At 37.2% G+C, this 14,080-nt stretch overlaps 2 protein-coding genes across 5 annotated transcripts in view; one reads left to right on the top strand and one right to left on the bottom strand.

The window, feature by feature from the left end:
• The window catches only part of Ret (Ret oncogene), a 190,121-nt gene that overhangs the window by 105,636 nt on the left and 70,405 nt on the right, over positions 1-14,080 (top strand). The window lies entirely within an intron of this gene.
• On the bottom strand, positions 11,082-12,008 carry LOC141481556 (uncharacterized). The gene is made up of 2 exons (XM_074173184.1): positions 11,857-12,008; positions 11,082-11,793 (listed from the first exon to the last, which is right to left on the bottom strand). The coding sequence occupies exons 1-2, from the start codon at positions 12,006-12,008 to the stop codon at positions 11,082-11,084; spliced, it is 864 nt and encodes a 287-aa protein (XP_074029285.1).

The following is a 14,080-nucleotide window of genomic DNA, read 5'->3' as shown; positions in this document are numbered from 1 at the left end:
CATATGTCTGAAGAAGTCCCACGTAATGATGGTAGTTCATAGAGGTCCCACATACGATACGCCAACTTGATTTTGGCATTCAGACCGCTTTTGTTTATTCTACTCAAAAGTTTGAGCTTGTGTTTATCATCTGGTACAATATGCCTTATTTTCCATTCGATTTTATTTATTTCCAAATCAGCATCAACCTCACCTATATATGAGTTTTTGAATGATCGAGCGATAATCAAAATCAATTCCTGTTTGGCATTCAAGATACTTTTGTTGTAATCTTCAGCAAAACCCATCAAATATTTCAGTGGTAGTTTTCCACTAAAAACATGACTGTTTGTATCCAAGATATCTTGCTTCAATTGTGAAAGTCCCCAACCAGATGTCAATAATGTGTTAGCATGAGATTGTCCAAATGATATCATGGTTTTCATTGTAGATGTTATCCCAGGTTTTCTAACAACAGCCACTTGTTCACCTCCCATTTCATAACGAATTTCGTCAAAGAGAAATGCAATTGCATTATTCGAGAGATAGCATGTTTTCGCTACATCTTTGGGGGTGAATTTACCTTCTATGTAAATGAAGCTCTCGGCAATATCTAGTATAACATCTTGATTATTGATTGCAATTCTGATTTCATCCGAATTCCTGAATAGCGGTGATCCATAGGGCTTATATGTGTGCTCATGTAAACTTATGAGAGAATGATCGAGCACTGGTTCATTGAATATATTCAACTTTTCATTGTTTGTTTCGAGCACCATTGTTATTTTCTCACTTTCAATCCAATCGATTTCAAAAATTTAAGATCACTCACAGACAGAGCGTTATGTGCTAACTGTTTAGCATACACTTGTGGAATGAGCTTCTTTTTATGCACACCTTTCTTTTTGATAGTGCAACTCGTTTGGGATTGTTCAATGCGATTTTGTCTATTATAAATGAAACCCATAACAACAGTTATTCGATTTTCTTCAATTCCAAAATAATGAAAATCTCTTCTTCACTTCCAAAATCGATAAGGTTATTTTTTTCATCCAAAATACGCACTGTAATGTTGTGAATCAATTGACGACCTTCTGGACTGACAGGCATATATATAATACTGTGTGGTTCTTTAGTAAGATTGTAGCCAGGTTCAACATCAATATCGAATGAGAAAAGAATGTGGGATTCTTCACCATTTATATATGAACCAGATATTATATTGCAATCTAAGCGGATAAGTCTCACAGTTGTAATGTTTATTGGTAATGATGATTCATGTATCTGATTTGGTGGAAATATTTCATGAGCGAACCCCATCATTTCTGCTATTGAATTTGGATGTGTCAGATCAATTTCATATTTGGATCGCATTTCACATTTGAATGTATTATTATTGGCGTGTAGATAGAAAATATCATCTGCAACGACATCATTTGGTTTTTTATCATGAAACAATCTGAACATGATATGTTTCTGTATGACGGCATTGATCTCTTCTATTTCATAAGCACCACATGGAATTTCAATTGTCAACTTTTGGGGTATCGATGAGTTGTCATTACTGATTCTAAAACTAACTAAGTTATTAGCTTCAGTTATATTATTGATTGTATTGCATCCATAGAATCCCAAAAGTCCTAATCCATAACGACTGTTCCTATCCAATTCAATTGGTGGAAAAAAATCCGCACTCAAGACACTTGTCCCGACAGCTTGTAGCTCGAACTTTCGTGACATGACTGATGAATATTTTGAAACACATTTCAATTTATTATTGTACACAGCAACAGCACATTTGAGACAATTTACACTTTTTGGAAGGTGTTGTATTGTAATAAGTATCATTTTTATTGATACCAATATTCACATCCTCTATATTACAAATACAACACATAGATTTCCGAGGTATAGGACCGTCATTAACATCCGATTCTGAATTTTGATCGTGGTGGTGGTGCTCATAACAATATCTATGTTTCATTATATCGATGTCATCTTGCAGATGCTTAGGCAACTTTTCCCAAACATATGCAATCTCATGTGCAACACATGCAAGTATCACTTCCTTAGGCATATTTGCAAGCATCACTTTATCCATTTTTTTCAAGGTACCATATTTTGAAAACATTCTAAGTGAAAACCCCATTCCCTTGATAGCCTCCCGATCCAGTTTTGGTGTTGAATCCATTTTTATTTGGAAAATTATTTAGAGAGAAACTGCAAGCACAAGTGACCACAGAGAACTGTATTAAATTTCTGTTGTCGATCATAGTTATATTTGATTTTTACATTCGAACATTTTCGAAAGAATCGAGTCAATTCCAATGGTGGGGGTAGATCTCCAAAACTATCGAAATATGTGACTTCTTTCCCACATTTTTTATATGCCACCCAATGTGTTCCTGGTCCACTTATTCCATCTAAATTAACAATAGCTGTCTCGTTTTGTTTTGGACCTGAAGATGGTAATCTATCACGCATAAAAACACCACGAAAATGTGGAATTTTCATTTTTTGTGCATAATAACTGAGATCGAGATCAGTAAGAGGCCTCTGAGGTAGGGGTTCAATTAGTTTTTTGTTTTGTTTGTGGCTTTGTATGGTTTTAAATATAGTCCTAAACCTTTACGGTATGGTTTGAGATATATTCCACTTCCGCGTTTGCCTAATGCTACAGCCTCCATGGTTTTATTGTGACGATTGGCTTCCATTAAAGCCGCTCTGCTGGCTTTTGCCGAATTCACGGCCTTGGTAATACCAGCAGCAGCTCCCGCCAAACTTCCTAGTGCGGATAGTCCAGCAAAAATTGGTATCAATGGTAAAAGTCCACCGATCTTGGGAACAGGAATTATGCGTGGTGTGCGGATTTTCTTCTTTCCACCGGCAGCTTTAAGGTATTTACGTGCCGCCTGCAATGCCACAGTGATAGCTTTTTTGCTATTATTCGTCACAAATTGATTCCCACCAGCTTTCTTCAATACATTTCGCACTTTATGGACTATCCCAGCACCAAATGCAACTTTTTTAATTTTATTTTTCTTCGTTTGTTTCCTCTTACATTTTTTCTTATTGGTACTACAACCCATGCCCATATGTCTTTTCGCTTTCATAATGTTGGTGACAAGTAATGCAGCTGCTCTTTCCCCAATACTCGCGTCCTTCGATTTAACCCTATCCCAAGCGCTGTATTCAAGTTCTTTGTCGGCTAAATGTCTTGCTGCAAGATCGGATGGATGCTTAGAATATTGAATATCGTGTTTTTTGCATTCAATATCTAATTTATTGATTCCAGGGTCGTTACGAGCTAAACGTTGTTTCAATTTTGTACCCGGTCCACAGTATTGATAACCTCCGGTAGATGTAATTCGAAAGGAAGTTTGTTTATTAAATCATTAACAAAACCACAACCTCTTTTAATTTTACGATCACTTTCAATACGTCCGTATCGTTTGATGGTACACATTGAAATGAATAAGCTAATAACATTTATATAGTCTCCAACCACGGCACGATGCGCATTGTAAAACAGAAAGAAAAGTTTGCTGTAGATAATCTAGATGAGAAATTTGGTTGTGGATTGAATGGACAAAGGGTATTCAGACATGGTCCACTACTTCCATCATCAGTTCGAGGACTCATTATAGGACCTTCAAATTGTGGAAAGACGAATGCAATGATATCACTATTAACACATCCACAAGGACTGAGATTTAGAAATGTGTATCTCTATTCGAAATCACTCAATCAACCTAAATATCAGTACTTGCGAAGTGTTTTGGAACCTATAAAAGGATTAGGTTTTTATACATTCAGCAATAATGCAGAAATAGTGGAACCCTCCGACGCTAAGCCTAATTCTGTTTTCATTTTCGATGATGTAATATGTGAAAAGCAAGATATTATTAGATCATATTTCTGTATGGGACGTCATAAGGATGTTGATTGTTTTTATCTAGCACAGACATATTCACGGGTACCCAAACAGTTAGTGCGTGACAATACCAATTTCATTATAATGTTCAAACAAGATGAGACGAATTTACATCACATTTATTCAGATCATGTTTCACCCGATGTAACATTCAAACAATTCCAATTGATGTGTGTTAAATGCTGGGAGGACCAATATGGATTTCTAGTCATTGATAAGGATAGAAAAATAGATGAAGGTAGATATCGCAAAGGATTCGATAGTTTTATATACCCATGATCTTGTTTTTGGAACTTATTCGATCACTGAATATTGTAGTGGTCACTTCACCAACGAATTAAGCTTTAATTCAAAAAAAAGGGCATTATGAATACAAAAAAAGATCCTGAAAATAAAAACAATGAAATAAATTTGAAACGTCAACTAGTAGAGACAACAGAAGCTGTCAGGCAGAAATTCAACTCTATCAAGAATGATAATATTGAAAATCGTACGACACTTGAAAGATTGTATGAGCCCATAATGAAACCATTGAATGTTTTATCATCAAACGCTACTTCTAAATCACCAGTGTTATCACCAAATCATGGAACTGTTCAATCTACTTCAAATTATCCCATGAGTACTCCAATAGGAAGAAAACAATCTTTTGGTAGTGTATCATCTGTGAATAGTGACACGAGCACACTTCAAGACGATATGAGAACAACTCTATTCGAAACACCATCATCGTCCCACATCGATTCCTCGGATCCTGACATCTCACCTGTTATGAATGAAAGTGGTGAAGATGTTTTGATGAAACATTTGAATAATATAAAATCTAGAAATCCAGCATATGATGGAACATTTGGCGTACGTATGGATCCAATTACACAAAAGCTGAAAATGGGAAGTCTAGTGGTAAATTTCAAAGATGGAAACATTTCATTTTGGGATGCTAATAAAGTGAAAAAATATGAATGCGCAGGTAGTCCAGAATTGTATGATATGATTTTTTTGAAGAATCCACAAGATGTTGATAATGAAGAAACTCGTCAAGTATATTCCAAAATATTGAAAATAACGAATGCTCCATATAAACAATATCATCTGAAGAATGGTTTTAAAAATACAAATTCTAAAAAATTTCGTGAAGTTATCAAACCTCTATTAGACTCACGACAATATCCAATAAGAAGTAGAAGTAAAATTGGTGGAGCACTCAAACGAGTGAAAATGGAGAAAATATATAATTCTAAACCTGTGAATTATGTGTACTGGAATTCACCGAAAGAGTTAGTTGCTCGCCTACGACTATTGGTAGCTTCAAAGTCAGCCGGACATACCGGACATGATAATGAAATAATTTCAATAATTGAAGAATTACGTGAAGAAGGTATAATATATTAACATATTCACATGTAATGATCACTGTCACATCATCATTCAATGCAGTAACATTATCACCTTTTCTCTTTAATCATATTGAAATAGAATGACTAATGAAATAAGTGATGTCAAACGACAAGTTGTTAATGAATTACATAAACCTGCAAGACGTAATTTTCGTAGAAGAATAACCACCATCAAAGGTTTTGCAGATCTATGGCAAATAGATTTAGCTGAACTGCAACCTTATGCAAAAAGTAATGAAGGATACCGATATATACTTGTAGTGATAGATTGTTACTCCAAATATCTGTGGACTGTAGCAGTTAAAGATAAAACAGGTAGTACAGTAACTAATGCAATGAAACATGTACTGAAAGAAGCCAAATACTCCCCCAAACACATACAAAGCGATCAAGGGAAAGAATTTTTCAATAAAAGCTTCTCATCTCTCATGCGAGAATATAATATCAATCATTATTCAACATTTAGCACAAAGAAGGCAGCTATAGCAGAAAGAGTGATTCGTACAATAAAGGCATGGCTCTACAAGGAATTTTCGATGAGAGGTCACCACAAATGGCTTGATATTCTTCCAATTATAACTAGTAGATATAATAATAAAGTTCATCGTACAATAGGTATGGCACCCATCAATGTTGATTCAACAACAAAATTAAAATTCAAGGGTATCAATGGAATTGGAGGAAGACAAAGTAAACCCAAATTCCAATTAAATGATATTGTACGTATAAGTAAATACAAACATATTTTTGAAAAGTCTTACACTGCGAATTTTACCACGGAGCTATTCAAGATTGTTAAAATTAATAAAACCATCCCAACGACTTATAATCTTGAAGATATGAATGAACAGCCGATTAGAGGATGTTTTTACGAAGAAGAGTTATTACGAACCGAGAATCCTGACGTATATCTGATTGAGAAGGTGTTGAAGAGAAGAAAAAATAAAGTATATGTAAAGTGGTTAGGCCTTCCTAGCGAACAAAATTCTTGGATTGATGAATCAAATATGGTTTAAATGTATATAATAGTGACTTTTATGAATAAAGTAATATTAAAGTTCATTATTGTTTTCATTTCAATTATAAGTATGTGAACTGAAAAATATTGCAGCGGTAAACATTGCCCCAGCCATTCGCAATGTTCTGTGTATACCAAACCAAATTAATTGTATACTCCATTCCCGCTTATATTTTTCAACTCACGATATTGAAAACACATTATCATTCCCAAAACTAATCGCCGTCACTTTGAAATGCAGTATCCAACTCTTTTTGCCAATTATCTCTCACTGATAATGCTGTCTCATAAAGCTTAGTCGACTCCTCAAGCTCAGCCTGAGCTTGCATTCTCGAACGTTGATGGAATTGCTTATCTTTACCAATTTTTGAACGGAGTTCATCAGCATCTTTAGACATTCTAGCCAATTCAACCTTCGCTAATGCAATCTTGGCATCTAATGCTTCAAGAGTTTCATTATTAGCATTAATAGCTCGCTCACTCTTTTCAAGTTCAGCAATAGTCATCTGTGCCTTTACAAGACGGCATTTTGCTTTCCTTTTCATTTCCCCAAACCGATGGAGGGGGCTGAAAGAAGATAGCGGTTCAGCTTTCAAATCACTCTTCATTTCTTTAGGAGTACCTTTTGGCTTCCTCTTCGATCTGTCACTTTTCGTTGCGGGTTTTTTCTGTCGCACAACACTTTTGGATTCTTTCTTTTCTTTAAAGTCAGTGACAATCGATGAAGATGCCTTAGTAACCTTCCTCTTGATTGTTCTAGATTTCTTATCAACACCAAGAGGAAGGGTAGATGAAGAGTGTTTGAGTGATGATAATTGCGAAACGATCGGATTTTCAATAATAATTTGCTCATTTGGTTCTGGCACATCTGCAAAGTTAACGAAGTCGTTAATATCAAAATCATTTATCGAATCTTGACTCGATAAATGTAATACTGGAATATTTTCAAAATCAGTCTGATCGATATCAACAAGTGGTGAACCATCTTCAGCAATCAATAGCGGCATAGAGCTCATGATTATTAAGGTCTGAGGAATGATATGTGATAGCAATAGAATGTGGATAGGAAAGGTGATGATGTTACTGAGACCTCACCATTTATAGAAGAAAATAAACTAGCGCATGCGCTCTTTCATCAACTGGCACATGCGCTCTCTCACTAAACTATTCACGCATGTAACAATCTTTGTCATTTAAGAGGAAAACTTTGTGTTGCATGCATGTATTTTTAAATGTTAGAAAATAATACAAATAAATTCAAAATATATATATATTTATTAATAATAGAGGACAATAACGATAATAAAAAATGAAAAATGTTAATATGTCTCTGTGGATGTGGAACGTTCTTTGACTCTATTCCTCAATAGTTGTTGCTCGTGCGTCAAACACCAACATTGAAAAAAATGGATTCTCCTATTGGGGTAGAGTTGACCAACCTTCTCACACAGATCCCAAGTACTTCTACATGCATTGCATACATGATTCCAACAATTCATGGAATATGTATCACAACGCAAACAACGTTGCAGTGGAGTTGGAACGGCAGCACAGATACCACAAATATTTCTACAGATACCTATATTGTTAAATATTATAGGTTCGGAACACTTCAGACACTGTAACTGTTGTTGACGATAATCCGATTTTGTTCGCTTCGGTGGATGAGAAGGAGGCGATAGTTGAATCCGCAACACGCAATCACTACACATACCAGTACATGGATTGATTGAATCCTTAGGTCTACTTATTTGACAAAAGTAGCACACAATAGCCCCTGCAATCATCATTGGGTAGACACACACTTTTGGTTTTTCATTCCACTCTTTTGGAAACGGCATTTTACTAATTCGATTAGAAATATAAAGAGATGACTTACAGAAACTCTGAATGCTCTCTCCTATACCTACGATCTCTATTTATACAAATCAACATCATGTGGAAGTATAGTGGGATAACTTCTCCTACTATTCCACTCTAAACGAGTCAAGTGGGAGTCGCATCACCTCCTATATAAGTTGACTTGCAAACCTAGAGTTCATTCATTCACTCTCTACAACTGTGAGCAAACAACAACAAGATGAATTCTGCAAAAATAAATGCTGCATTAAATAGAATAGCTGCTGTTGATGAAAACAATTGGATAGACGAATCAGATGATGAGGATGTCAATGTTCCGCTAGAGGAAGTAATAGTTGAAGCAGAAGATGTTGGAGTCGATGAAGATGAGATAGACGAAGTTGAAAACGAGGCCAACCAAAGCGACGAAGATGATGACGTGATGGAGTTTGAGAGGGTCATGGATGAAGAAGGAGATGATGAAGGGATAGAAGCTGACACAACTGAAGGTGATGGTGCTATGAGGATCGGTATGCGAACACTCAATGTCAGTGAGACACTGGAAGATCCCTTGGATTTGTATTGTGCATTGGATGCATACGTATTGATCAGCACAATAGATGGAGAGAACAAAAAACTATGTTGGTGCTGCTTTCGGTTTTATTCGCATAGAAACAATAATGGAGGGTGGTATGCCCATGTCAACACCCACAACACTGTCTCAATTATGGAAATGGGACAGAATTGGTGTGAAGCTTGCGAGAGGCCACTAACAAACTTCACCCGAGTATCTACATGTATTATATGTAATAATGTCCAACCTGTGGCACAATAACCGTGGACCTACTGGTCAAAAAAAAAACAACAGCCCTTTTCAGGGCTACATTATTCACACAAACAGTAGTTAGTTGTATTAGTATTCATAGATTATGTGACAAATGAATACTTTGATTAATAAAAGTCTAAGTTGGAAATTTGTTAGTCTTTGAATATCTATACATTATATGACAAATAAATTACTACTTTGACTGAAAAGTCGAAATTTGGAATTTGATAGTCATTGAATATCTATGCATATGATGAGTACTACTTTAAATGAAAGTTGAAGTTGGCATTTGTCAATCATTCATATGCATATAATGATGAATACTTTCACATACATATATTTCGTTTGAGATTATAATGTTAACATAATGTTAACAATGGTATGAATCTGTTTCTGTTTGAAAGTATAATGGTAGCTCTGAAAAGAGCTATTTTTTTTATTGTTTCAGTCTTTAATTGTAGCCCTGAAAAGGGCTGTTATTTTTTTATTAATCCATGCAATGATATGGACTAACGCTCCTCATCATCAGAAACAATAATTATGGTATCGTCATCTGAATCAGATGATATACTAATGATATCATCCTCATAGTAGTCATCTGAATCAGATGATATACTCATGATGTCGTCGTCGTCATAATCAGCTGAATCAGATGATATACTAATCACATCATCCGCATTATTATCGTCAACAGCATCTATGTCGTCCTGAATACCTTGTTCCACTCGTTCTGCGAAATCATCAGGAAGATCATAGATTCGCTGCAGAAATTGAGCGAAGGTTGTACTCAAATGATCAGACGTTGAATCTATTTCATGTACTTGGATGGGTCCTGTACTCGACATTGTGGAAGAATGATATAGAACTGGGATTGTTGCTATATTTATATTGGAAGAAATGAAATGGAGGGGGTGAAATGTAGAACAGTGTTTGAGATTCGAAAACATCAAGAATGAAACTCTGAGCGATTATTAGGAGAAATTCTAGTGATTATTATGGAAAAAAAACTAATAAGAGGGAGAGGAAGGGAGGAAGACACTGCCCCAGCCTCGCAGTGCCTCGTGTACACCAACCAAAAAGTGTGTACTCCGTGGAAGGAAAGGAAAGGAAATGATGGACGAGTAGATGATTATATGTCATCATCGGAATTGAGGACATCATCATCGATTAGGATTGGGGATGGCGGAGGACTATCCTCGATGAGGATAGGGGATGGTGGAGGACGTCTAACGTCAAGCTCGTCATCAGCATCATCACCAGAGTCGTCGTCGTCATCATCGTCGTCGTCGCTACTCATTGGGACAATGTCATCATAAGCAGGGTCCCACCATCCGTCAGGATCTGGATATTCCGAGTCATCCAAGTGTCCTTCGTCACTGCCAGTGACATGCTGAACTTGCATCCTGATGTCGTGATCCCGGTATTCGTATGGCGGACTGTGGGGTTCCGTGGTGGAAGAGACAACCTGTACCTGGCTGTTATCCCAGTAATTGAAGTTGTACCCCTGATCCGGGCAGCTATAGGGTTCGGAGGTTGAATCGGGTTCCATCTCGATGCTAGCTGATCAACTGAATGTTTCATCAGATGATTTCTACTTTTATACTTTCGAGAGGGAGTGGGAGAGGAGTGGAACATTGAGTAGGGGTAAATTGTAGTGTGACATAAGACATATTCAATGAGTAGGGGTAAATTGCAAAGTGACATAAGACATATTCAATGAAAGAGATACTTGAATGGATAAAATACAAATGAAATATACTTGTCGATTTCACTATGAAACATGTCTATTTTTTTATTTTTTAAATTTTCTTCACATGAAATTATTTACAAGTGATTAGAGAACACAAAAATTGATGTGAGGTATTTGTCTAGAAGAACTTGGAATTGAAATAAAAAAATAATAATGATAATAAGAGGAAGTGAAGAAAAATGCTCCAACCATCGCATTGTTCAATGTGTACCAAACCAAAAAACAGTGTACACCCTTTATTTCACTTCCTTTTCCTTTATTCAATATAAACTTAACAAATATAAACTTAAAACTACCATAATTAAATACTCCTAACTAACCTAAAACTAATCTTACATTTACACTTCATCTACAAAAAGAGTGTCCATAACTGTCACTACTTTTTTGTACAGCTCTATCGAAGAGGTCTTTGCTTTACACCTTTCCTGCAGAGATGCATAATTCCGATCTATTTCGGCCATTTCCTTTTGGAGTTCCCTCCGTCGGTTATCCATTTCAGCCATTTGTCGCTTCATGGTAACCAACTCGGCCTCGCTAGATCGGGCAGCTCGTTCTGCTTTCTTGCATCTCTGCAGAAAAACACTCATCTTTTCACTAACCTCTCCGATAGGCTGTGGCACCAACACCTCAGGATCCGCCGGTGTCGCTGGCAGCGGTGGTAGTCGCGTCACCAACGGCGACAATATCACCAACTCCGGAGAAGGACTCCTCGGAATTTCCACTGCTGCTGGTGCTGCTGCTGGTGTGGAGGCCCTCTTACGAGAGGTCGAAAAACTACCTGCATAAGGATTAGTCCTATTGCAAGTAGCTCGGTACTTTGAAATAGGACCAACCTTTGCTGCAGGTCGTTGGCAAACCTTCTTCACAGCCCTGACTTCCTCCTCCTCCTCGAATAAGTCAGGGCTAGAAGATCTGCACCTAACTCGCGAACGCGAAGTGGTTGGCTGGTCAACCGTCACCGCTCTCGAAGATGCTGCCTCCTCCTGGTCAGCGGACACCGGCAGAATAGACGCCACAGCATTATTCACCTCCTGTGTATTGGTTGCCATTCTGAAAAAGAAGAAATAATACAAAGTTAGTTGATATAAAAAATAACATTCCTAATTTACTTACTCAAATATCAAGTTGGTCGTTGGAACGTACTGCCTTGTTGTGGAGTGGACTGCTCTCGATGAGATGACTTCTCGAACTGAATGTTGTGGAGTGCTCTCCGGAGGGTATCGACTTCGATGCGTGAGCGGTGGGAAAATGGTGGGAGCGCACATGCGCGATGAGGGTAGGGGTGTACATGCGCAAATGTTGGGAGTCGGGGGGGCGGGGCTTCGGGGAGGGGAGGGGCGGGGCTTCGGAAAGGGGGCGGGGCTTCGGAAAGGGGCGGGGTATCCGAAAAGTTGGTGGCGACGGGGGGGGGGGGGGGGGGGGGGGGGGGAGGGGGGGGGGGGGAGGGGGGGGGCGTGGCCCTAACGGGCCCCGCCCACTGCCTGGGCTCCACCCAGGTGGGTGGGGCCTCCGGCCCCAGGTAGGCGGGACATCTGGAGAGACATCTACGCCCTCTTCGCGCGCGCGTTCGTAACATAATATGCAACCGAACACCTAACCTAACGTATTAACGTATTAACGTAACCTAACCTAGTACGCTAACCTACCGCTATGCAACCGAACACCTAACCTATCGTATGTATTAACGTAACCTAACCTAGTACGCTAACCTACCGCTATGCAACCGAACACCTAACCTAACCTAACCTAACCTAACCTAACCTAACCTAACCTAACCTAACCTACAGTAACTATTAACCTAACCTAACGAGGGAATACTAACCTAACACCTAACCTAACGTAAGTATGCAGCTAACCTAACGTAGCTATTAACCTAACCTAACGAGGGAATACATTCACCATGTTGGTTCCATTAATACATCATCAGTTGGTTTTGGTTTTGGTTGTATTATTCTATGATTTGGATTAATGTTCAGTCCTGGATATCCCAGTCCACCTGATGATGATGGCCTGACTTTATAGTTTCTCTCCAAAACTTCTTTATGGTTTTTCTCCAATACTTCAACTCTCTGTTCCAGTACATCATACTTTTTCATTGTAGTCCCTGTTATGTTTGACATAGCATCAAATTTTTTATTTGTAGACGCTGTTATGTCAGACATTTTTATGTCTACATCACTTGTAAGTTTGTCAAATTTACGAGTGAAAGTTATCCGAGCCTCTGCAATTTTATCGTTAAATGCTTGCCGGGCGTCCCGAGCAATATTGCCTATTGTGGATTGTATTGCAGCTTGTAGGGCTAGAAGTATAACTTCCTTTGCTCCATTAATTTCCCCCTCAAGATATGATACAGTTACACAATCACTCTTGTCAATTGGTTCACTTGTATTTTTCAATATTTTCCTTTGCATGTCATAATGACCATCTTTTGTTAATTTAAAACCATTCCCAGGAGGACCTCGAATGACATTACCACCCCATTTTCTTTTTCTACCAAACTTATCGATTGTTTTAGACATTGTGCACTCTACGATGATTCTCTTCAAACTGATATTTCTGTCATTTACATTATACTATATATTGCAGTAATTGATTAGGGAAATAGAAATAATACAAATAAAATTTTAATCATTTTATATTCATTACAGTAATACATATACATACATACATAATACATTAATATCACATTACTTCTATCATATATTATTAATTATAAATGGCTACATAAATATCAATATTGAATTTTCCGGTTTTGAAGATATTGAATGATATTTCAATCATTGATCTCGGCAGATAATAAATTAATCAATTGATCCAATGGAGTCTCCTGAGATTGTGATTGTTGAATAATATTACTTATCCAACGAATGTTCTCATTTGGATCGTTTTCATAAAATTCAATATCATTATGACCCCAAGGAAGAGTGTGGGTAGTATTCGGAATGATAAATCGTTTATCATCGTGATATGATAATGCAACTTTATTTTTTAATTCAGTATACATATCATGTAACACGCTTCTAAATGAATTCATCTTTCTGAATATCATACCACCTTGTTCGACGATTTTTTGATAATCTTCGCATGTCAATTCATTCTTTATTACAGATCGTTTAACCCCTTTGGCTTTCTTAAATTCACCATCAACAGATTTCACATAATATGCTTTAGCACCTGTACCATAAAAACTCATGATTGGATCATTTGGAAATTCATCTTTGAAGTTACCCAAGACTGAACTTGTTACTGGAATATTGAATTGGTTAACTATACTGTAATTGGATGTATCAAATCTACTTATGTTAGTTTTTATGAATTCATAAAAATTTTCTGTGTT

This window comes from Leptinotarsa decemlineata, unplaced genomic scaffold (genome assembly GCF_025532065.1).
Source record: "Leptinotarsa decemlineata unplaced genomic scaffold, Ldec_3_MD MMD2_tig00000218_RagTag_RagTag, whole genome shotgun sequence".
Taxonomy (NCBI): Eukaryota; Metazoa; Arthropoda; class Insecta; order Coleoptera; family Chrysomelidae; genus Leptinotarsa; species Leptinotarsa decemlineata.
The sequence above is the reverse complement of the archived record's forward strand: the minus strand, read 5'-3'. Positions and strand labels throughout refer to the sequence as shown.

What these genes read in the sequence shown, in the direction of transcription:
- LOC141481556 (XM_074173184.1), bottom strand. Translation starts at nt 12,008, where the DNA reads ATGTGCGCTCCCACCATTTTCCCACCGCTCACGCATCGAAGTCGATAC. An exon ending in ACGACCAACTTGATATTTGA is followed by an intron (nt 11,794 to 11,856) that starts GTAAGTAAATTA and finishes CTTCTTTTTCAG; the next exon opens with AATGGCAACCAATACACAGG.